This window comes from Aspergillus affinis (genome assembly GCF_023601865.1).
Source record: "Aspergillus affinis strain CMG 70 chromosome Unknown NODE_70_length_187477_cov_86_774354, whole genome shotgun sequence".
Lineage (NCBI taxonomy): Eukaryota > Fungi > Ascomycota > Eurotiomycetes > Eurotiales > Aspergillaceae > Aspergillus > Aspergillus affinis.
In genome coordinates, this window is record NW_026515851.1 from 163,334 (window position 1) to 187,477 (window position 24,144).

General features: G+C 51.5%; 4 protein-coding genes across 4 annotated transcripts; 2 read left to right on the forward strand and 2 right to left on the reverse strand.

Annotated features, from left to right (window-relative positions):
• Nucleotides 1-11,100: 11,100 nt before the first annotated feature.
• On the reverse strand, nucleotides 11,101-11,750 carry KD926_009771 (mannoprotein; the record flags this gene model as incomplete). The annotated part of the gene is made up of 2 exons (XM_053102251.1): nucleotides 11,101-11,289; nucleotides 11,400-11,750. 2 exons carry the CDS (start codon nucleotides 11,748-11,750, stop codon nucleotides 11,101-11,103), a joined length of 540 nt encoding a protein of 179 aa, XP_052954309.1.
• A 3,107-nt stretch (nucleotides 11,751-14,857) lies between these two features.
• Nucleotides 14,858-16,541, forward strand: KD926_009772 (MFS transporter; the record flags this gene model as incomplete). Its single annotated transcript, XM_053102253.1, has 3 exons — nucleotides 14,858-15,099; nucleotides 15,157-15,855; nucleotides 15,911-16,541. 3 exons carry the CDS (start codon nucleotides 14,858-14,860, stop codon nucleotides 16,539-16,541), a joined length of 1,572 nt encoding a protein of 523 aa, XP_052954310.1.
• A 555-nt stretch (nucleotides 16,542-17,096) lies between these two features.
• Nucleotides 17,097-18,939, forward strand: KD926_009773 (MFS general substrate transporter; the record flags this gene model as incomplete). Its single annotated transcript, XM_053102254.1, has 5 exons — nucleotides 17,097-17,289; nucleotides 17,337-17,471; nucleotides 17,537-17,706; nucleotides 17,754-18,827; nucleotides 18,910-18,939. 5 exons carry the CDS (start codon nucleotides 17,097-17,099, stop codon nucleotides 18,937-18,939), a joined length of 1,602 nt encoding a protein of 533 aa, XP_052954311.1.
• A 681-nt stretch (nucleotides 18,940-19,620) lies between these two features.
• Nucleotides 19,621-22,213, reverse strand: KD926_009774 (putative beta-glucosidase D; the record flags this gene model as incomplete). Its single annotated transcript, XM_053102255.1, has 4 exons — nucleotides 19,621-20,116; nucleotides 20,195-21,539; nucleotides 21,654-22,067; nucleotides 22,129-22,213. 4 exons carry the CDS (start codon nucleotides 22,211-22,213, stop codon nucleotides 19,621-19,623), a joined length of 2,340 nt encoding a protein of 779 aa, XP_052954312.1.
• Nucleotides 22,214-24,144: the final 1,931 nt, after the last annotated feature.

Here is a 24,144-nt window from a genome sequence, read left to right on the forward strand (position 1 = left end):
AGCACAATGTATTCAAATCAAGGGGCTATGCAGTACGCCTGTAGGTACGTTGCAAATTTCCACAGCTCTACAACTAAGTACACACTACCAGGTTATATAAAAGTGAGTCATGTCCCTGTTCGGGTCTTTTGACACAAATAGCTACTTCTATGCCCATGTCTGCTAAGGTGATTGGTTCCCAGGGACTTTAGTTGGGGCCGAAACGACAGGTTCGTCGTTGGAACGACAGGCCCCGTATCTCAGGGTCTGGGCAGGGGCTCGTTATCCTCATGCGTTAGATAGTTAGAGAGCAGTCGGACAAGGTCTGACTCAGCCTTGTCGGTTGGAGATGGTTTGGAATTGCAAGGTCGCACTGCAGCAGAAAGGTTTGAAGATAAGCGGCAGCCTGGATAAAAGGGCTTCAAAGATCGCTCCGGATGGGGGTCAATTAATTGGAAACAGTGAAACTGACACGTATAATCTAGTCTAATCCCGATTTAGAGTTGATGTAAGATGTGTTGACCCTGTATTTTTAAATAATGAGCAGGCACCTGTCAGTGCCTGGTGCCAGCCCCCAAACAATATATAAGCATCCTCACTCCCGGTAATACGGTGATGGCAACGCAGCGACTTGGATGGTCTTGCCTGATGTATCTAACGCGAACCCTTGGGCAGGCGAGAGACGCGGCCCCAGCAGCCAACACTGTGTAGGTACAGGAGGGAAGTCGGTTCAGCCGCAAGCGCAGGCAACGCCAAGCTTTGCCATGATCTCCTCACATGGTTCGAATTAATTTTTACCCCGCAAAGATCGCTTTGCTTTGCCACCGGAAATTGGAGACGCTGGGAATCTGGTCAGCCATCGCTGCTGTGGAGGATCTCTGCGTCCATTATTTGGTGTCAACTGTTTACTAGTTCATTGTCCCTATGGTCTCCAAGTACTGTAGTAGTAAAATGTAAGAAGGCTAAAAAAAGAAAAAGAGAAAGAAAAGCTCTGAATACGGCGTTGAGGGCCATTATGGCGTGATTAATCTGCCCGTCGGCGAAACTAGAGAGTCTTAGCGCAGACGGGGTCCTTCCAAAGGACCAAAGGACTCCCCTGTCAGTTCCAACTTCCAACGAGGGCCCCGTATAGCCACATCCTGGTCTTTGGTTAGCTACCAACGAAGGTGGTCCGGTGAGGCTGTGAGAACCGAGAAGGTGAAGTGTGACGGGTGAGGTGTACAAGCTACAAGCCTCTACGGTGTACGCTGTACTCCGTCTGTTGGTGATTGTCGCTCCCGGAAGGAGAGGCGACGTCAGAGCGCAGGACAAGCCGATCACCACGTCGAAGGAAGGGATCTCAAGTTCCCAACCGGGAGGGCGAGCACGCCTCTCGTTGCCTCTTCCGGCACCCCACGTGACCCGTCGTGGTCGGAATGAAGATTGGTGAGTGAAGAATGAAGAATGAAGAATGAAGAATGGGAGATGTACAAGAACTCTAAAAAAAAAAAAAAAAAATTTCACGAGACATTTTCGGCGAATTGCCTACTCGCTCGGACTGCTGCCTGAATTTTACCCCTTTTCTGCTGTATGAGGATTGAGGAGAGAGGAGAGTTAAGAGTTAAGCTCGAAAGGGAGCCCGGCTTGGCGGTGGCTGAGGCTGAAAGGAAGTTGGGAAGCTTGCCGTGTGCATCTCCAGCAGCTGGTCGACATGATTCGCCGGAAGTCAAATCCTGCATGTCTCCTCCGTATCACTGGCGAAAGTCTACTCTGTAATCTGTACTTTCTCAATAGACACCGTAGGTACTGCGTACTGTCTTCCCTAGGACGCCGGGACAGGTTACTCTATCCGAGCGGTCAGGCATCAGGCCCTTCTGATTTTCTCTCTCTCTTGTTCGCTCTCGCTCCGTCCGATCGGTGTCGGTTCACTCTGCCTCCAGCCTGGTTGGGCTGATCTCTCTCCACTACCCACCGCCGTCTCTGCCTTCTCAGTCTCAGTCTGCCGTTCCCAACAGTCACTGTCAGTCACCGTTGCAGTTCCGTACACCCTACACCGTACCACCCCGTCCTCAGCTTCTCCACATGGAAGCACTAACGCAATCCCAGGAAGCATGACGGATGGGTGATGTAACCGCGAGAGGGTAGGGAGTCACTCGCGCAAGAAAAGAAAAAGGATTCGAAATCACGAAAAAAAAAATTCGAAAAGGAGAGAGAGCAGGTGGAGAGGGAACTATTTGGCAACTACCATAGTACTACCATGATAGTACCATCGTGTAGTTTATCTGGCTAAGCCTTGGTGCTGAGACAATGTGGGTTGGTTCTTGCTCGCCGTCTGGTGGCTAAGGTGTGATAGTTAATCGAGACGAGGGCCTTTCCTTCTGGAAGATGGTCGGGGAAATCTTGGAGCAGCTATTAATAAATATTGAACCGTCCGGAGTACACCGTACGTGTAGTACAGTTACAACGGAAGATGAGAAAGGCAAAACAAGACTCAGAATGAAACCCGCCGGCAGCGAAAAGAGGGGAACCCTGGAAGCTGCGGATGCAGCCACCCAGCCAACCAGGGCGCTCCAACGCGGTTGCTCGGAACATCTCCAAATCTGAAGACAGGTGATTGGACCAGCACCCCGACAAAGTGGGGCGGGACGACCACGGTCCAGGCCGCGAAGGGAAAATGATCACTTGCCCGACAGGCTGTCAAGGCGCCGAATGGAGAATCGCGAGTGGCATTAAATGAATCAGAAAATAATAATCATGAAAAGACAGGGAAAGATGGACCCAAACCCTGATTGTCCAGTGGAACAAGATGTTGCAAAAAGTTGCAACGTTAGGGCAACCCTCAGCGACCACCCCCTCTTGCACCTGTCATCCCTCTCTCGTGCTGTTTTTTTTTTTTTTTTTTTTTTTTTTTAACATTTACCGGAGTTAATCCCTGCCTGCGTCGAGGAGGGGGTCACTCCCTCACTTACTGAATTTAGAGGACACGCCGGACCCCTGTTTCAGTGGAAAATTCGGGTTCTGCGGGCCCCGAATGGAACAGGGTCTGCATAGCCGACGCTTTGGATTGGTCTAAGGGGGGGACCGAGGGCCAATAATGGGGGCGACGGTGGAGCTAAGGGGGCTTAGCCGTATTGTGACCGGGATCGTACGCGCGCAATACGCCGGAACGACGCTTGTCAGGGCCAGTGGCCAGGGTCCAGTACGATTGTTACAGGGTCTCGTGGGGCGGCATTTCACTCTCTGCGTGCTCTCAGTGGGCCGAACTGACTAACAGACCTTCTGGGCTCAAGCTTATTCCCGTTTTTTTCTTTTTTCCTTTTTTTCTTTTTTCTTTTTTGTCTTTTTTTTTTTCTTGTTCGCGTGTCTTTTATATGAGTCGCAGCGGCTGCTCGACCGGCGTTGGATGATGCTATGAGGTTGGCGATGGTGATGTCGGACCGTCTGCCGCTCTCGGTCTACTAACTGAACCCTCCATCCTTCTTGACTCGTTCATCTTATTTTATTTCCGCCGTCTACATCCTTTCTTTCTTCCTCCATCCTCCGTGAACCCTCATCATCACTAACCTTCCCTCCCCCCTTTCGTCATTTCCCGCCTAATCGACAGAAAGGAAAAAGCCAAAAAAAAATCCATTCATTCGCCCCATCTCATACGAACCATCTCAACCACAGCTTCCTCGCCTCTTTCCTTTCCGTCCTGCCATGTCGCTGATCTGACTGATTAATCGTCCGGTCGTGCCGTCATGAAGCTCGCCAACTGTCTCCACGCCGTCGTGCGGCGTATCATTCCTCTGGCCCAGCGACTGCGCGCCTCGCCGGGTCATTTCTTCGATGCCTGCTGGGAGTTTTCCCGTCGCTATTTCTTCACCGTCGCCCTGTTCGCGCTACTGGGTGCCAAAATCCTCCATCTCTACGCTCATATCTATTCGCTGCCTCCGCCCAAATTCCTGCTCTGGGGAATCACCTTCTTCTTCCAGGATGTCTGCGTCCTCATCCTCATCCGCATCCTCACACAGCGGATCCCGTGGCGACCGATCGCTATGGCCTCTGCCTTGCTAGTCATCCCCTTCAGGTATGGTACCCCCCTTCGTGAAATCATGTGGCGAAGTACCGAAGATGCTAACTCGTTGAAAGTCTAATGATGTCAGGAATGGCCGCTGCCAATACCTCCTTCTACGTCGTCACCGGCGCTGAGATTCACTGGCGCCAAGCCAAGACATTTCACCGCGATGCTGCCGCCATTCGCACGCTCCTCACCGGTTTGACGGGCTTCCTGATAGTGGAGGGCATTCTCTTGACGGTCGCATGGTTCACCGCGAACCAGATACATCGTGGCGCCGGCGGCGTGCTCAAGGTTCTGGCATGGCCATTGCGTCGGCTTGGGGGATTGATCCGGAACCTAATTTATCGAGTCCGGGGCCGGCAACCACCGATGTCTCTGCCCGACCCGCAGGTGTACGAGCAGATTGCCGTCGACGACTATCGCGATGATAAGAGCGACGACGAGGAGGACCCTCTGCCGATGAACGAATCCACCAACGTGGGAGCCTCGCATATGAAAGACTCGCTTCTGAAACGGGCAGTTGTTCTCGTGCCCTTCACCATCCTCATGTTCTTGCGCGCCCTCCGCCCCTGGGACCCCGCCTTCTGGTTCCTCTCCGGTGCTCTGCCCTTCACGCCCTTCACTGACGGCAGTCACCGTCCCTCGCCCGTCGACACGTTTGGCATGCCTGGCGACTACCGCTGGCTGGAGGGCCGTACCTCGCTGGCGGATACTCCCGTCTGGGACTGGATGCCCGAGAAGCCGTACCCCGGCTTCGAGGACTGGGATCACTCGGAACGCCCGGAATTCCACTACAGCCCCAAAGATGACCCGCTGCATATCTCCAACCTGGGTAACCCGGTCTTGGATCCCATCCGGAACGCCCTGAAAGGCGAGAATGGCGCCAAGATCAAGCACGTCTTTTTGTTGAAGCTCGAGAGCACTCGCGGTGACCTGTTCCCCATCCGCAAAGACAGCTTCATGTGGAACCGTATCGCCGAGTCGTACAAGGACAAGAAATTGCCCCAGGATGTGCAGCACCGCATCGCCAACCTCACCCGGACCGCCGAATTCTTGACAGGGTTTCCCACCGGGTTCTACCACAACGATACGATCCATGCCGGTAAGAAGACCTACGGCGGAATCGCGGCAAGCAACGCCTTCACCACCGGCACGTATACGCTCAAGAGTGTGACGGGTACCGTCTGCGGTATCACGCCCTTGGTCGCCGACTTCAACCGCGAGTACCAGCACCACATCTACCAGCCGTGCCTTCCGCATATCTTCAACGCGCTGTCCCACCAAGACGACATCACAAACAAGACCGATGACTTTCGCACCTGGCCTTGGCATTCGAAGTGGATGCAGTCGGTCACCGACAGCTATGACAACCAGGACAAATTGACCCCCGAGCTGGGGTACCACGACATCCTGACCAAGGAGCGTATCGAGGATCCCACGGCCAAGCACTACCCCCCGGAGGGCAAGGAGGTCAATTACTATGGCTACGCCGACACGAATCTTCGCGAGTACATCCGCGACGCGATCGACGAAGCCGAGGGTAACAACACGCGTTTGTTCCTGACTCACCTCACCGGTACTACCCACCACCCGTGGGGATTGCCCGACGACAAACTGTTCCAGGAAATTATCGAGTCGTCGTGGACCAGCGGATCCAACGGCGACCTGAATCGGTATCTGAACACAATTCACTATGTCGATGGGTGGCTTCAGGAAATCCTGGACATCCTGCAGGAAAAGGGAATCGCCGACGAAACGCTGCTTGTCATGATGGGTGACCAGTAAGTAATTCTAAATTCGCGTGTAGACGGCTTGTGCTAACCTGGTCCTTTTTCTAGCGGTCTGTCGCTGCCCAACGACGGCGGATCCACCCCTTATGACAACCCGCACATCGGCAGCTTCCAGGTTCCCATCGTCTTCTCGCACCCCAAGCTCCCGCAGGTCGAAATCAAAACCCCTGTCATTTCCCAGCAGATCGTCCCGACCATCCTGGACCTGTTGGTTGAATCCTCGTCGCTGGGTCCCAACGGAACGCATGCGGCTAAGGACATCCGGTCATTGTACGAGGGTCAGTCGATGATCCGCGAGCTGGTTCCCCAGGACGCAAAGGACAAGAAGAAGCAGGATTGGCAGTTCACTGTCATGAACACCGGTGGTTCCTGGCTGGCATTGCGATCGGCGGCCCGTCCCAAATATCGCCTAGTGATCCCGTTGATCGACGATCTAGAGTGGCGCTTCACCGATTTGGAGAAGGATCCCGACGAGAAGAAACCATACAAGGATTTCAACCTGGTGGATCTGGCTGAAAAGCTGGATAAAGAGTACGGCAAGGACGTTGTGGAGTGGCTTCGGGATGCAGCCCATGTGGCGCAATGGTGGGTAGTGGATAATTGGCACCGCTACCGATATCACCCCAAGCCTCCCAAGCATAAGGGCTGAGCGGTGATTCTTTCGCTTAAAAAGGAAAAAAAAAAAAACGAAAAACCAAAAAAAGAACGGGAACGAGAGGACAGCAGCACCCCTGCCTTCTCTCCTAATTTCCGCCTGCTTTTGGAAATGAAGCAGTGCTCGTCGTCCGAACCCTGTGGCCCTGCGTTTCTTGGAACCACGCAAACCGGATTCGTCGCACCCGATGCATGTCGTTGGCACCGCATGGGTAAAGGGCTTTCCTCCGGACACGCGCAGGACTCGTCCGAGTCCCTGTACACTATTCCTCCCATCTACCCGTTTCTTGTCTATAGATTACGATTTTTTGTTGATACTTCCAATGGAATATGCCTGATGATACATATCCGCTTTTTTGAATTTCTTTTTGGATTAGACGTATTCGACTTTGGTGGCATTGATCCTTGACCCCTGAGGCTTTCCATCAGCCCCCCTGTCCTGCCGCTTGACGTAGGTTTAGGCGCCATTGCAATTACCGGAGAGGGCGTCCGGCTTTTCAGGGCCAGGAAGACATGAAACCGCAGGATCTTGGGAGGATGAGTCGGCGTGCATTGGCACCCCCTTGGCCATTGGGACCAGTGAGTGTGCCAAGACACCTTGTTCATCTCCATCAATCAGCGGTCTGACATCTCTAATGCAGGGAACGGGGATAAACCCGGCCTGAGGCTATCGTCGATACTTGGCATGTCTCATGCCTCATGATCCTCCGTGTCTCGGGAGGCACGGTTGACGATCACCGTGCCTGACGGGAGATTTGACTGTCTATCCGCGACGCACTAATGCGAAGTCTTGGCCCTACCGGGTAATTGGCGCGCCCGCGATAGATAGACAACTCCAACTATCGAACTCTTCACAGTATCGTCTTGGAAATTTATGGCTTTTCATTGGTTTATGCTAGTTGTGTCACCGGTAGGAGACGCTTTGGTGAAGGGGAGGGCTCAACCAAACCCTCAATTTACCCAGAACCGCTAATGCCGCCCCAGACGCTATGCCTTTGAAATGGATCCACGGACCGGCGGTCGAGTTGTCTGCTGCGTCGCTTTCGTCCTGGTCATCTGCCTGGCCTCTTTCGTATATCTAGGGCTCGATGCCGCCGTGGCAGACTTGCAATCCTGTCGTCCGATCACGCCTGGTTCCCTGGCCCTCTTCGCAATGAAGCTGGTGAATCGTGTGCTTGCTGCCTTTTTGGCGGCCAACTCTCGTGCGTTTGACCTTTAACATTGGACTTCTTCATCAGGCAAGCTGATTCCCTTCTAGTGCTGCAGACATGTCTTGCCCAGTCGACCGATGCAGAGGTCTATACCGATTCCGAGACGGGCATCACGTTTGATACGTGGACTGTCCCGAAGAGTACGACCGCAGGCGGTCTGACCTTTGGTCTTGCTCTACCCAGCACGGGTCTGAAAGAAGATGCGAACGAGTTCTTGGGCTACCTGGTATGCTCTTTTCTAATTGTTCTATGGGGCGGTTCTAACCAAACACCCAGTCATGTGCCTCCGGAGACGAAGAAGCCACTGGATGGTGCGGTGTCTCCATCGGCGGGTCCATGAACAGCAACCTCCTCTTGATGGCGTACCCCTACGAAGACAGTGTCTTGACCTCCCTCCGCTTCAGTACAGGCTACGCAACGCCGGACGTCTACGCCGGCGACGCCAACATTACCCAGGTCACCTCGCGCATCAACGCTACCCACTACACCGTGCTCTTCCGCTGTGAGAACTGTCTTTCTTGGGACCACAATGGCCAGACGGGGAATGTGTCCTCCAGCTCCGGTAAATTCGTGATGGGTTGGGCCCAGGCATCCGAAAGCCCCGGCAGCCCGGCCTGCCCGGAGGAGATCTCCCTGAAGCAGCATACCGGCCAGGGTATCTGGGTGGCCAAGTTTGATGAGAACGCCGCCAGCGACTCGTACTCGGAATGGGCCAAGAAGGCAAACCAGACCGTGACTGGCGAATGCTCCGGCGATGGCGGCGGCGGCAACGAGCCGGAACCCATCCCCGTCCCTGGCAATGCCACCTACGACTACATCGTTGTGGGTGCCGGCGCGGCTGGTATTCCCCTGGCGGATCGCCTCAGCGAGGCGGGTCACAGCGTCTTGCTCATCGAGAAGGGACCCCCGTCCTCCGGTCGCTGGGGCGGAACGACCAAGCCGGCTTGGTTGGACGGCACAAACCTGACGCGGTTCGACGTGCCGGGTCTCTGCAACCAGATCTGGGTGGACTCTGACGGTATTGCCTGTAACGACATCGACCAGATGGCGGGTTGTGTCTTAGGTGGCGGAACAGCCGTCAACGCCGGACTCTGGTGGCGGGTAGGTACTCTTTTTTTTTTTTTTTTACTTTTGGATACACGGATACTGACACCTCTATCTACAGCCGAACTCCGCCGACTGGGACGACAACTTCCCCGACGGATGGCAGTCGTCCGACATGCAAGCGCCCGCGGAACGGCTCTTTTCACGCATCCCGGGATCCGACACTCCGTCCACGGACGGAAAGCTGTACTATCAGCAGGGCCCCAACTTGATCGCCAACGGGCTCGAAAAGGCCGGCTGGCAGTCCACCACATTCAACGAGGCTCCCGAGAAAAAGAACCGGACGTACGGCCACGCGCCGTTCATGTTCGCGAATGGCGAGCGCGGCGGGCCCATGGCGACGTATTTGGTGTCTGCTAGAGAAAGAGACAACTTTGACCTCTGGACGAACACCACCGTCAAGCGGGTTGTTCGCGATGGGTCTCGAATTACCGGCGTGGAGGTTGAGGCGTTCATGGATGGCGGCTACAATGGCACTGTCAAGGTGACTGCCAACTCTGGACGCGTGATCCTCTCGGCCGGGGCGTTTGGAAGCCCCCGGATCTTGATGCGCAGTGCGTTAATCTCTTTTGGACTTCGTCGGCATAAGCTAATGATGGACAGGTGGTATCGGACCGACGGATCAGTTGGAGAAGGTGAAGAATTCAACCGACGGTCCTACCATGATTGCGGAATCCGATTGGATCAAGTTGCCGGTGGGAGAGAACCTGGTCGACCATACCAATGTATGTCAAGCACCTGCTGGGGAGTGAAGAAACTTGCTAACTGTTCAGACCGATCTTGTCGCCACTCACTCGAAGGTTGTTTGGTATGACTTCTACGGGGCCTACGATGACCCGATCGAGAGCGATGCCTCCAGCTACTTGGGTAGGTTCATTCGCGATCACTCCGAATAGCCACTAACGTCTACAGACCAACGAACTGGAATTCTGGCTCAAGCGGCACCTAACATCGGCCCAATGTAAGTTATCCATTCGCCATGAACTAGATCCAAGACATTGTTAACAAAATCAGGTTCTTCGACCAAATCACCGGCTCGGACGGCAAGGTCCGCCAAATCCAATGGCAAGCTCGAGTTGAAGGTGGCCACGACACTCCTGATGGCCGTAAGTTCCCCTGACCTGCACACAAAAAGAATCAAGCTGAGTCTTTAGATGCCGTTACTATCAGCCAATACCTCGGCCGTGGTCTGACTTCGCGCGGTCGCATGACGCTCACAACCGGCCTTGACACCGTCGTTTCGACGCTGCCTTATCTGCGCGATCAGGAGGATGTGGACGCAGTCATCCAGGGTATCAAGAACCTCCAGAACGCGTTGAAGGGAACCGGCTTGAACTGGACATATCCGGCGCCGAACACCACCGTTGAGGAATTTGTTAACAACGTAAGCCTATCTACCCTCGCTTTGCAATCTAACGAACCATATCTAACTCGTGCAGATGCCTATTAACGCTGGAACTCGTCGCGCTAACCACTGGATGGGTACGTTTCCACCTCTCCTTCTATCTTAATTCCAGTCTCACTAATCCGTGCGAAATAGGAACCTGCAAAATGGGCACCGATGACGGCCGCAGCGATGGCACCTCCGTGGTTGACACGAACACCAAGGTCTACGGTACCGACAATCTTTACGTCGTGGACGCGAGTATCTTCCCTGGTATGATCACGACGAATCCCTCCGCGTACATCGTGACGGTGGCCGAACACGCGGCGACCAAGATCTTGGGCGGCCAGAGCTCGCAGGCGGGTCAGAGTTCCCAGGCGGAACAGAGGAGGTGGAAGTACCGGGAGCATAGGCATTCGCTCTAAGGAAGTTGTGTTGCTTGATGGGGCAATAGGAGGTTGAATGCGAATTAGTGGAGGTGCTGATTTACTAGCTTTTCGTTTCTTTACTCTCATCCGCTCTGGTGGTGGGTAGAGGCTTCTTTTAGACTTACCAAGGAAATATTCTTCTGGCATACTTGACAGCGCATGCCTTCTGATTCACGTAGAAGCCAATTCTCAACACCATGGACATTCGGTGTCTGACATGCAATCCGCTCAGCATTTCGCTATATATCTACTCTTCCAGACCCTTTCATAGAGGCAACAAGGAGATCCCTTCATCCTACACAGCAATCTTCTTTGTTCGTTCGGGGAAACACTTATAGCTCTCTGTATTTGATATGCTTGCACATCTCTGACCTAGAACAGACAGCATAAAATGATATCCTAACAGGAGATTCGTCCAAAAACCCCTATGTGAATTCCAATTTCCCAGTCTCAAAAGCTAGCTTGAATAACTCCCTCCCTAGGGCAATGTAAGTTCCTTCAAGCAACCTACTCAGGAATACGCAGCAAGTGCGCTCTCAAACGCCGCGTCCAACTCCACCGTCTTCGATGCAATAGTCGCTTTGTCCGCAGCAGTTGTCTTCTTCTGCAATGCGGTCGAAAGGGTGTCTGTTTTGGTCTTCAGGTTCTGAAGGTCGAGCTGCACGATACTACTGACGCCGGCGGAGACGAAGAGCGATTTCTATGTCCCGTTAGTTAGTCTGAGATTCTTACCCTGTACCTTCCCACATACGAAACAACACCGACAGAGGCGGAAGGAAAGAGGAAAGAAAAATAGAGAATGAAACGCACCTTCGAAACCAAAGCCGCCAATGAAGAATCAATGTTTGGTTCCAAAGCAAGCAACGCCGTCGTGATGGCGCTGCTCTCGGCGCTCGTGAATGCCGACGCGGCGTTGGTGTCTGTGGTAGCTTTGTTGATGTCGGTCTCCACGGCTTGTTCTTTTGTCTGAATTGCTAGCGCAGCGGTCAGGCCGCCGGTGAAGCTGTTTACGGCCGTGGTGAGAGTGTTTAGGTCTGTTGCTATTTTTGCAAGGTCGGTCTTGACGGTGGATGCGTCGCGGGTTGCGAGGACGGGGGATGAGGTGATGACAGGGGTGAAGAGGGAGAGAACAAGGAGGGGGAGGTGGGTGGGAATGTGCATTTTGGTTGGCTGGGGTTGTTGGGTTGAGTGTGTCTTGTACTGTAGGTGTGAGGATGGTAATGAGGAAGGGAATTGGAGATAGGGGAAAAACGAGATTTATATAGAAGACTCCCCGCTTAGTTCCAAACAATCCATTGTATTTTCACGCCTTGATCAGCAGCTTCAATCTTCTGCAGAAAATGCATATCCTCGGCAGAACAGCCCAGTGTTCAGGCCTCAAGAGAACGCCAATGTGCATCAATTCTCTAACAGTAGTTGGCATGTGAGGGCAAGCCTGCCTAGGTAGTCATGCCACAAAATGAACGAACAAACTCCCGTTTCCACATACAAGATGAGGAAATGCCCAATGCAAAAGAGGAGATTAATATATCGTCATATTACCCCGGATCGACGTGCCAATCGATTCCTTGATTACCCCACAGGACAAGGTTCTTCACAAATGACCAAGAACTGTGGCTTAGATGATCTTTGTCGCTTTCTGTCTAGTGTAAGGAGCGATGTAACCTGGCTTATATCCTGGACTGTGAGCGTGGCTGCTGCGTCTAAGAAGGGAATACATTGCGGGAAGCATGGGAGTGGTGGAATATATTGAACTGGGCTATTTGTTTGTTTAAGTGCAGCATCCGAGGTGAGTCTAAGTATGATTGGCATGTGCTTGTCTAAGGTTTGAAGAAAATGACGGACATCGGAGATCCACGGAGATCATGATCAGGTCGGTTAGGGATGTTGGGCCTAGACTCTGATCAATCAAACTCTGTACGCCGAATTTAGCCTATATTCACTTCTGATTCAATTCGTCCCATCACCGGGAGACTAATCTCATGCCCAGCTACCCAGTTAAACTGCCCTCAATGTAGGTTTATCCTCCTGTATCTAACGCTCTCTACCCATTATCTCTCAGCTTTCTACGTTGTGTTGTCTTAATCCAAAGTTCATTCCATATGCACAGTCTAATCGTTGGGAACAGAAGCGCAATACGTTACATACGCCGAGATTTACAAATCGGAAGAATTGAGGATCACTTCCTCATAATCCATCTCCTGTCTATGCTTCTCACGTCTGTGCGAGCACTCATCTGGTGCTAGAGCTACTTATGTGCGTTAACGTCATTCGCCTAGTCAGCCCTACTTTATTCCCCTTTCCAAATGAATTGTGGTCCTCATGGCTCAGAGTCGTGCAACAAGCCTCCCCTCGTATATTTTGTCCATGACGGCGATGTCGCTGTAGGTTTTGTTATTGTCAAGCCTTTTGGTGGACATGTAGGCTTGAAGTTGAAGGTCATTGCGAGATGGGCTTGTGTTGAAGGGTCCCGTTGAATTTACTGGTCGCGGGACTTCATTCACTGGCGATTCCTGAGGTATGTGAAAATAAAAACTCTGTGGTTGGGCTGTCTCATTAGGCGCTGCAAGTAGAAGGGGAATATTGTAGGGTATGAGGTAGAACCGGCATATCTCCTGAATATTATTGACAGCTTCTTGCAAACGCTTCGATATCACCTCGTGTTGTTCGAGGCCTGTAGTGTTCGTTTGACTATGGCCTTTTCCACAGTGCCAACGGCGAGGCCAATTCCAATTTATTCTGTTTGTGTTTAGATTGGGAAGCTTTCGAATACCTGACCGGCAGATCCCGAGTATTGAACTGAAACATGAATACGATCGACAAAGCGGACATTGCGCAGAAAGATGACCATATTTCAAAGGCCTTATTTCCTGCTCTCGCAATGGAATGCACCAATGAGTCAGGTCAACATAAATACACCCTGCAAGTCGCTCATTAGATGTGCTCAATTCGGGCAGGTCTGAATCAAGACTTTGCGTCTCGAACCTCAGATCCTCAGGTCTATTCCTCAGGGACGGTACAAGTTCACTGATACTGATACGAGTCAAATGGGATTCCACTTATTGAACAGTCCCCGAACTTACCAAAAGGAGCGCCTTCAGCTTAAAAGCAGTCTATTCTCATCCGTGTTGCAAATGAAACCCGGCTTAGTGGACTTGAGCCGACGGCTTGTGACCACCGGATTCTATCTCTAGTCCTTCAGGACCAAGGGCCCGGTCAGCCGAAACATTGGTTACTCTTTGTAGCAGATGAGAATGAACCTGGCGGTCGGTGCTACCAAGTCACGGGCAACCCGCTGTACATGGTATACTGGGCACCCGACAAACTAATCAACATCAAAGCCTCCAGGTCATATTGTAACACTGTTAACAAGAGAGGCTCAGTGAGTGTGATTGCCAATTTCTACATAGTTGCCAGTGTTCAGCCAAAGTATTCCCAATTCATTAAGTAATGCAGCAAAGCGATAAAATTATTCGACTTCATAATTGTCCAAACATAAGACAACAAAGTTTGCCCCTTGTCCAGTGGCCGCGTGAAAATGCGAGTGACAATCCCCTACAGGAAACGGAAAAGGCCCGAATTAACCGAGGATTGCGAAGCCCAGCAGTCAGATGGATATCAGAATCTTCTTCTCCAGAAATCCCCACGCACAAAAAGTGGACCGCGCCGCGGAAAACCGAGCAATAGTCGGGGCTCAGGGCAGTCCAGCGTCCAGCAAACAGTGCGAAACTGCGAGTCTGGCAGAACTCCGGAAAACCGACTCGGCCCAGATGATTTCGAGACGGCAAATGGAGCCGACTTTGCCAACTGAATCTGGTTATTCTGAGTTTTGGCTAGAAGCCGTGCATGCCAATCGGAGCCTGAGTCTCCGAAAGGGATACCCTACCTCCATCGTTGTTCAACCAGACAGGCATTCCAGAATATCCATTAATAATGGCCCCAGTTAATTCGGTCAATCTCCTATCTCGCGTATGTGCGGAGTTCGCGGACTCCAATTTATCTGGTGGAGGCGCTTGCGGCACAGCCAAGCATCGTCCAGAAAAGCTTGATCAACATTTGGTTCCTCCAGCTCCACGTCGGCCTCCGTGGGGATCTTTATTGGTAATACGGTGGAGCTCGGTCTTGAACACAGATCCAAATGCCGGTCGACGTCATGTTCGACCTTTGACTAATTGCGCCCTGTCCTGCTCTCGCCTTCTGTCTCTTTTTCTCCCCGGACTTGGACCCGGACCCCCAGAAAGCACTGTGCTCTGCTCGAGAAAGCGACCATGGAGGAAAGTCACGGTGTCCCGGACGCTGCTTTGGAGCAGAAAATCTCCAATTCCTATCGGGAGAATATCCCGTCGGTCGTGTCGGAGGAAGAGGCCTTGTCGCATGCCAGGGCGCGTCCGAACAACGCCTTGCCCCTGTTGCTCACGTTCGGAGATGGCGACCGTGACAATCCGCGAGCCTGGTCGAAGGCGCGGAAATGGTATATCACGCTATTCGTTAGCATGCTGAACGTGGTCACGTATGTGTCTCCATCCGATCGCATGCATGATCAGGGACTAATTGTTTGATTGTTTAGATGCTGGTGTGCCGGGAGCATCTCGTCTGGCGCTCCTGCCATTGCCTCGGAATTCGGCGTTTCGTCAGAAGTCACCACGCTGTGTCTTTCGCTATACGTACTCGGATATGCAGTCGGCCCTGTCCTGCTGGCTCCTCTATCGGAATACTTCGGTCGGCAACCCGTCTACGTCGTGTCCTGGTTCCTGCTGTGCCTCTTCCAGATGCCCATCGCCCTGGCCCCGAACATCGGCACCGTTCTGGTGTGTCGCTTTCTGGCCGGGCTTGCAGGTGGTGCGCCTCTGACCAATACCGGTGGATCGATCAGTGATTTGTGGGAGCGGAATTCCAGTGGTGGCCCGATGGCAGTCTACGGACTTAGTAGCACCTTCGGCCCGCCCACCGCGCTGATTATGAGTGGTTATATCGGTCGCAATGCGGGCTGGCGATGGATCTTCTGGACCCTGATGGCCATCACTGGCGGGTTCTGGATTTTGCTGGTGGTGACGGTGCCGGAAACGCGACACACAATCATCCTGCAGCGCAAGACGCGTCGAGTGTCTAAGGAGATGCGCAAGGAGAACCTGCAATCTGCGGAATCCGTCAATGATGCGGCCGCTGGTGGTCGCAAGGGCTTGCACGAGCTCTTTGCTATCACCTTGACCCGTCCTTTCCGGTTCCTCTTCTCTGAGCCCATCACGCTCTTTTCTGCTCTTTACAAGTATGTCCACGTGATGCTTCCAGCTCTTGTTCCTCACTCTAACATTGACCTGCAGCGGTTTTCTCTACGGCCTCGTTTATCTCTTCAATGAAGCCTTCCCTCTTGTCTTTGGCGATGGCCACGACTTTGATGTCGGGCAGCAAGGTCTGTCCTTCCTCGGCATGGCCATCGGCCCCATCATCGCCTTCTGCTTCTACCCTCTCCAAGAACGATATTATCTTCGCCGCGTGGCCGAGAACGGAGGTCGCGGTGTCCCCGAGGCACGTATGTGGATGGCGCGTCTCGGTGCTATCTTCATCCCTGCCAGTCTCTTCTGGTTCGGCTGGACCAGTTACCCCTCGGTGCACTGGGTGGTTCCCATCGTGGCGTCCTCATTCTTCGGCGCCGGTATCTACATTGTCATCCTGAGTATTCTCAACTACGTCGTGGATAGCTACCAGACATATTCCGCCTCTGCGCTAGCAGGTGTGATTCTGGCACGGAATCTCGTTGGCGCCGGATTTCCCTTGTTCGCCACCCAGATGTATAACCGGCTAGGATGGGAATGGGCGTCTAGTTTGCTGGGTTTCTTGGCTATTTTGCTCGTGCCAATTCCGTTCATCTTCTTTTACATGGGTCGGGCGATTCGATTGAGAAGTCCTTGGGCCAGGGAGCATTTTGATCAGGATGAGGATCACCCTCATTAGTGATGTTTTTTGCCTGGCTACGAAACGGATCATGATTATGGTATAAATGACGGTGGATACAGCTTGTGTTTAAATTTGTATGGGACAAACGAACTATGATGTTTTCTATGGTATCTCTGATAATCTTCAGGCGGGAGTTTGGGGCAGGTTTAGTCCACTTTCCGAGCTCGGGACGTGGAGGACGCAGATCCTCGAGCACCTTTGCTGCTTATTGTCGGCAATCTAACGGAGTAACGGGTCAAAGAAGAAAAGCAACACCTGCGATGCTCATGCTCATTGCGACTAGGTTTCATGACTAGCTTTGATATGGACGCTACCTGAGATTATTCCGTCATGAATCCAACACCCCAAATTAATGCTCATCGAGCTGTAGACAGGTTAGGAACACGATGCAATAACGTTAATGATCCTGATTCCCCCACGAGCCGATATCTCGGATTGTGGAGTAACTGGCGCCCCTCAAAACCCATGGGGAAGGAGGATGCAGCACCACTTTAGAGTCTTGTCGTCCTGTCGACTTTCATACCCACCACCCCACAGAGCATCCACAGCACTATGGAACAAAGAGACAAACCCACCGTTGAGCTGGCCGAAGATGTCGAAATTCAAAAGCACACCACAGACCAAACCCTGGTTGATAGCGAAGGACGCGTGCAGCAACTGCCTATTCCCAGCACAGATCCCAATGATCCGTTGAACTTCACGTTTTGGGAGAAGCTGGGAGTGATCGTGAGCTGCTGCTGGTTTTGTTTGTTTGCCGCCTTAAAATCGATGGTTGGATCTAACGCGGACCAGCGTCGATGTCCCTTTCTGTGGTCGGTGGATTGGGAGCGATTCTGGATGTTTTCATCCAGATGTATACAGCAGAGGGGCGGAGCGTGAATGAGGTTGTCTGGTTGTCTACCTTTCCATCCTTATTCGTGGGCATCGGTACGTCCTTCCTCTTACCCTTCAGCAAATTCAGGGTTGTATCGGAGCAATAGCTAACAAGATAGGAAACTTCTTGATTCTCCCTCTCGGATTGGTTTACGGTCGCCGATTCGCAACTCTCCTGTCTACCACCATCCTACTCGCCGCGACAATTGGATGTGCCGTGTCGAATACGTGGGAGCAACATCTTGCGCTTAGAATCATTCAAGGCCTCGCAGCCGGTGCTACGGAGTCGGTTTGTATCTCTGTGCCGTCACCCTTGGACACAGCTGATCAGATTAGGTCCTACCTCTTATACTCGCAGAGGTTACCTTCGTGCATCAGCACGGCATAGTCTATGGAATGTACTGGTGTGCTCAGAATGTCATCACCGGTGTTTTGAACCTGGCCAGTTCGTACGAGGTTGCAGCTCTCGGATGGCGATGGTATTACTGGGTTTTCACTATCGCGATCGGGATAGGACTCTTCATTGTGGTCTTTGCTGGACTTGAGACTTCATACCATCGAGGCTCACAGTTCATGAATGGCAGACTAGTCCTGACCGATCAGTTCGGAGTCACTCGGATACTTTCTGCGCACGAAACCCAGGACTACATAACCCAAGGCACCGACCAAACCAGCTCCAATCAGAGCAGCCACAAGAAGTCTTACGTCCAGATGCTCAAACCCTGGACTCCACCTTTTCAAGGCCAATCTCTGATCAAAACCATACCCCAAACATGGCTTCACATCTGCGAAGCTTTCACGTCACCCGGAATTCTCTATGCTACACTGCTCTCGTCCGTGGTCCTCGGTGCCTCGGTAGGTATGTCTCTCTCCTACAATACTGTCCTCCAATACAGCTATCACTGGGCCCCGGAAAACATCGGCCTCATTAACCTGGGAGGAGTCTTCGGTGGCCTCGGTGGAATGCTTTACGCCGGTATCTTCGGCGATAAATTCGTCCTGTTCATGGCAAGACGCGCACGTGGTATCCATTCCCCCGAGCATCGTCTCCCGCTTCTCATCCTCCCTGGAATTCTATGTATCATTACCCTGCTACTTTATGGCTTCACCGCCGAAGGCGGCCCCAATCTCACATGGGGAGGCCCATACATGGCATGGACCTTGTATCAGATAGCTTTCGTGTCGGTTTTGATCCTTTCGACGTCGTTTGCGGCAGAGGCGTGGGAGAAAAACCCAGGTCCTGCGCTGGTAGCAGTGGTCGGGACTAAGAACATTGTCGCGTTTGCCTTGAGTTATGGCATTAATCCGATGGTGGAGAAATATTCGTATCCTGTGGCATATGGGATTCTGGCTGCAGTTGTGGGTGGTGTTTTTGTGCTAGGTGCGCCGGTTTATGTCTGGAACCCGAGGGTGAGTTTTCTCTTCCTATGTTCGGTTTTCCTTCTCTGTACTCGATGAAGAGTCATTGGGGCTAATCGCTGGCTGGATCTAGTGGCGACGCTATATGGAAAACAAAGGGTGAATTGTTGGGCCAGAAGTCAAACTGAGGGCTCCAGTGACATCACCTGTTAAGATAAAGGAATCGCTTTTACTCTCGTTTTTTGAAACTTTTGATGAAGATATTCCCTGGAGCATTTCCCTAGCAACTTGGATATTTACTTATGATACTCAAACTACTACATATCCTAGTTGACATATCATATTAACATGTCCATTTTACCCTATATTTTCTATTATTTCACATTTCTTCTTGTTTATTTCCCCCTCTCTCCCCTTTTGTGTAGTTGGGTGAAAGAATTAAGCAATTCTTCAAACGAACTCGACTGTGATGAATAAAATGTTATTGAGCAGCGAAATCACAACGTATATTGAGAGCACTTTAAGATTGGTCCGTCAAGAATATGAGATCACAAGGCGTCGGTGATGTATTCGATACATAAATGAGAAATGAGACCGCGTATAACAATCTACAAGAAACTAATGTGATCTATCATAGAGAAGTTGTAGAGCGAGAGTAATAAATAAAGTCTAGGCATCGACTACGCGTGATGGTAGAACATGACGTGATTCGGAGTCTGGCAAGTCGTCTGATTGATGCAACTTCATTGTTATCAGATAGAATGTTCATAATAATTCTTGAGTTACACGCCTGTCTCTATCGACAAAGCCCTCTTACACTTGCACACCAAAGTTGTAAACATCTTCAGAGCATAGGCTTATCCCTCACCGTGAAACGTCCCTTCAGCTTGAGGTCCCTCGAGCTGGCTCCAACAAATACCTTGTATTCACCCTGCGCAACAGCCCACTTCTGAGCCTTCACATCCCAGTAGGATAGATCTCTGCGTCTTAGGCTAAAATCAAATTTCTCATTCTTTCCCGCTTTGATTTCAACTCTCTTGAACCCACGGAGCTGGCGAACATGCTGACCCGCAGCCTGAGGAAATCCAAGATATAGTTGAGGCACTTCGGCACCATCGACAGAGCCGGTATTTTTCACTGTAACCGAGACCTTGCCGACTGTATCCCATAGGTCGCTGTCTCCGCCGACAGAGTGGGCGCCCGTCGGGTATTTGGAGAGGGGTGAGGGATCGTGGACATTCAGGTTAGAGTAGGAGAAGCTAGTGTAGGACAGTCCGTGGCCGAAGGGTAGCGAGCGGTGATGTTGTTGGCGTCGAAGTAGCGGTAGTCGAGGTAAACACCTAGTGTTGTTAGATTCTCATATGGCAATGAAGCGCATGGGGATAAATAAGAGCGGTATACCTTCGGTATAGTTGCACTGAGAAGTATAGCACAGATCAACATTATAGTCGCTTTCGTTCTTGGCAAGCGAATAGATCAACCGGCCAGATGGGTTCACGTCGCCGTACAGGACATCCGCCATGAAGTTACCGGACTCTTGACCGAGGAGAGATCCGTAGAGAACAGCAGTGACGTTGTCATGCTCGATCCACTGGTCCACGAGTCTGGGCCCGACGGTGTTAAGCACGACAACCGTGTTGTTGCAGTTGTCTGCAACTGTGTTGACCATGGCGTCTTGGTCAGTGTTGTACAGCTCCGTTCGGTCGGCACCTTCACCGGACAGCGCATTGAGGAAGACCAAACAGGCATCAGAGCCGCTGGCGTAGCTTTCATATGACAGGGAGACAGCTGTGCTGTCAGTCGACTCGGGGATCAACGACGATCCACCGCTAGAGGCGTACGTATCGTTCAGGATCCAGCGTAGCATGGTTCCGTCTTCAACGGCTCTGTTTGTCAGGGCGATGTGCGGCGTAATCAGATAGGGAGAGGAGGACTGGGCCGACCCAGTACCGGTGGCCAGGTGTCCCTGGGACGTAGGTCCGGATCCGTTGATATCCATAGCGGCGTTGGGGCCTCCAGTGACGGCGCCAGCGTGGGCACCAAAAACACTCATAACGCGAGGCTTGTTAAGTGGTAGACCACCGTTGTTCTTGAGAAGAGCCAAGGACTTCGCGCCGTTCTGGCGGATTAACTTGGAGTGATTCGCGCGCACATCCACGTACGCATCTTGGTCCTGGGCACTGGGCTGTTTGCCGTTGTCCAGTCCAACGTGGAAGTATCCGATGACATTACGAATCGCCATGTCGTTGAATCGAGCCTGGGTCAGGGTGCCATTGGATAGGAGAGCATCAATGGTCGAGTTGGTCCAGATGCTGCTGGATCCGTAGTCCTCTCCATTCAAGGCCGAGAGTGTTGCGCTATCTTGGGCGTTGGCGTCTGGCCAGACGAGACCAGGAAAACCTATCTCAGTCTTGAGGTGTTTCATGAGTAGGTCAGAGTTCTGGCAGGCCATAGTACCGTTGACCTTGATCATCGCACACATCACCGCGCCCATGCCGTTCCGGACAGCATCGTAGAAGGGCCAGAGATAGGTTTCATGAAGCGTTATGTCATCGGTGTTAGACGAGTAAGGCGCAGATGAACCAGAGCTGGAGCCGGACCCAGAGGGGCCACCACCGGAGGAGGGACCACCAGATGATGCCGCGCCAGACGCTTGGGGGGTACCAGAGGCTGCTCCGGCAGAGGAGGACGCAGTTGACCTCGTCGACATCCCGGGTGGAGATCCTCCAGGGCCTCCTCCATCACCGCCAGTTCGGTTGGTTTCTTGCTCATACAGTAAGAAATGCTATGCTTGTGTCAGTGAATGCTTCTTTTGTTAGTATGGTAGCAAATGAAGTGGATACCTTAGCACCTGGAATCACTCCAGCATCAGCATACGGTATGCTGCATACACCTTGGTGCCCAATCCAGTAGCCAATCCGTTCAAGTATGGATCGGGCCCAAATCCCTCAACATCTCTTCCTCCCCAGGGAGTCCTTCCCAGTGGCTGACTGGTCGGACCAGACAAGACCTGCACACCCTTGTTGTAGAACTCGGAGCCAATCGCCTTAGCCTGTGCATATATAGCGTCCTCGTCCCAGGTCATGGCAATGGCATTGGCTTCACCGAAAGCAGATACGTAGAAGTAGTTATGGAGACCCATCTCCCCGTCCAGGAAGGCAAGGGCGTCAAAGCTGCCATCTGTAATGTTGATACTCGAGCCGGTAATCAAAGACAGTTTTTGGGCCGGAGTGAGCGATTCCACAAAGTCGGAAGCCTTCTTGTAGGCAGTTTCCCAGCTGCCCAAGGCCACTATTTGTATGATCTTGGTTAGAAGTTTTTCCGGATGTTTTGTCAAGGGAAGGGGACATACCGCCATCAGACTTGAGGAGGCCGATGGATTCAGCACCCGCCAGGCCAAGAAGACCTGACGATATAATGAATGAAAGTGATTTCATAACTGAACGAGGGAACTGACAAAGATGCAGAGAAAATAAAGAGTGACAAAATATTTGGAAGGGACGAAATCAGGCGCTCAACCGGTCAAACATCTCCCTATATATCTTAGCATCTCGAAGAGGCTACCACGCGTATACTGCCTCTCTTGAAACGGTTCACTTCTTCACCGGGCTATGTTGACGATGGCGAAACCAACTATCCACGGCTTAAGCCTTGGCTAGGACGTGTTAAGCTATGCTAATTCGTGGCTCATACCCACAACGGGTTTTACCGGTCGGGATTTCCGAGCGTTCAAGCTACACACTTACACAGACAGCAAAATAAGCCTTTGATAGAGTATGAAGCCAAAATTAAGCTATTATCAGATAACAGAGATCGTCATTCCATTCGGTGACGCGTCTCACTGCCAAAATTAGTCTAGACGATCAGTTTGTTCGTCCTCTTCCAAGAAGAAAACATGCTAGCATGGTTTACGGTTGACCAAGTTTTGATATCACCAGAGCTATAAGGACACTCTACTATTCCTGGAAATGAATCACCGTATGAACGGTTTTAATTTTAGAATTGCATTGTTTGAGATCTGAATCGTTGGTGTGACCTTGTGAAGCTATCTCGACAAACGGTTCTGCTGTCGCGTCCAGTGGATCCCAGGTGGGGCGAGCAACCTGTTTTTCCCTTGATGGCAGTCCGTGCGGCAATAAAAGAAAGTTGTAGAATCTGGTTTGAGATCTGTTCAGCAGCCGTATGTTTTGGATAGGTTGACACAGACATTGTTTTATGATCGCTGCCGAAGGATATTGTATGCCTCATCAAGTCGTTCTGTGAACCATATATGAGGCAGTAACATTGTGTGAACAGAGTTCCATAGCAGAAGTGGGTGGCCGAATCGGCGAATAACAGGGATCTCAACAAATGATTTAGTAGCAGATCTGGAGGCAGGCTTCGAGGCCACAATGACATTCTTAATGTTGTTGTAGTATACTCCGAGATTGTCCATATCTGCTAGGCATAGCAGGAATGGTGTGACGGTCTACAAAGGAGCTTAGTAAAAGACAAGTTTGTTTCTGACTCATAGTCAAGAATTTTTCCATAGGGAGGAAAGGCTATCTAGGAGGGAGGATCCAGGGACTCTATATACTGCCTGAGGCAAAGCCCCAGGCAGGAATGCCTGCAGGATACCTAGGAATGTTCCTGGATGCCTACCGCGGAGGCTCCCTTGATCCTATACTAACTAACCGGAACGTTCCTCCGTACAGGGAAGCTCCCTGGCTTCAGGACGTAACAAAATGTAGGCTGAATAGACATCTTTCTAAGGTAAATATAGTACTAAAGTCTGGCGGGACGTCATAAGCTATATTCGAGATAAATAGATAGAGGAAGATACTGCGAGGAAATTCCTGCAGTATTATACAAAGGACTATCTTTACTTTAGTCAAACAGTAATATTACGGAATGAAAGAGCTCACTGACTCTTAAAAAGAGATCTTTAAATATCAACTAGCAATCTATTAGGGGCAGTTCAATCATTTAAAAATACCGAAAAATATCAATACCAAAAGATTGTAAATGAGATTAAAGATAATTGCATTCGAAAGTTTATATGGTTTTTGACTCCTCTCTTTTAACTTACTATTGGAAAGATATCTCATTACGCCTTTAACAAAGTATTTGTGATGATGAATTGCTATTTTCCAGAGGGCCCGGGGAAGGCATCTTTTAACCCAGAATGCAGTGGGATAACCAGAAGGACGCTGGGAATACCTTGCATTCATATTATCAAGTAACACCTTGATACCGGAGTTTCATTGGGCATCATGAATTCCACAGCCAATGGCGGATTTATACTGATGAAAATATTCCTCCAGTTAACCCAAGAGATCTTGTACTCGAGCCAGAAGTTATACGAGTGCGGGGACGACCAGCAGGCTCA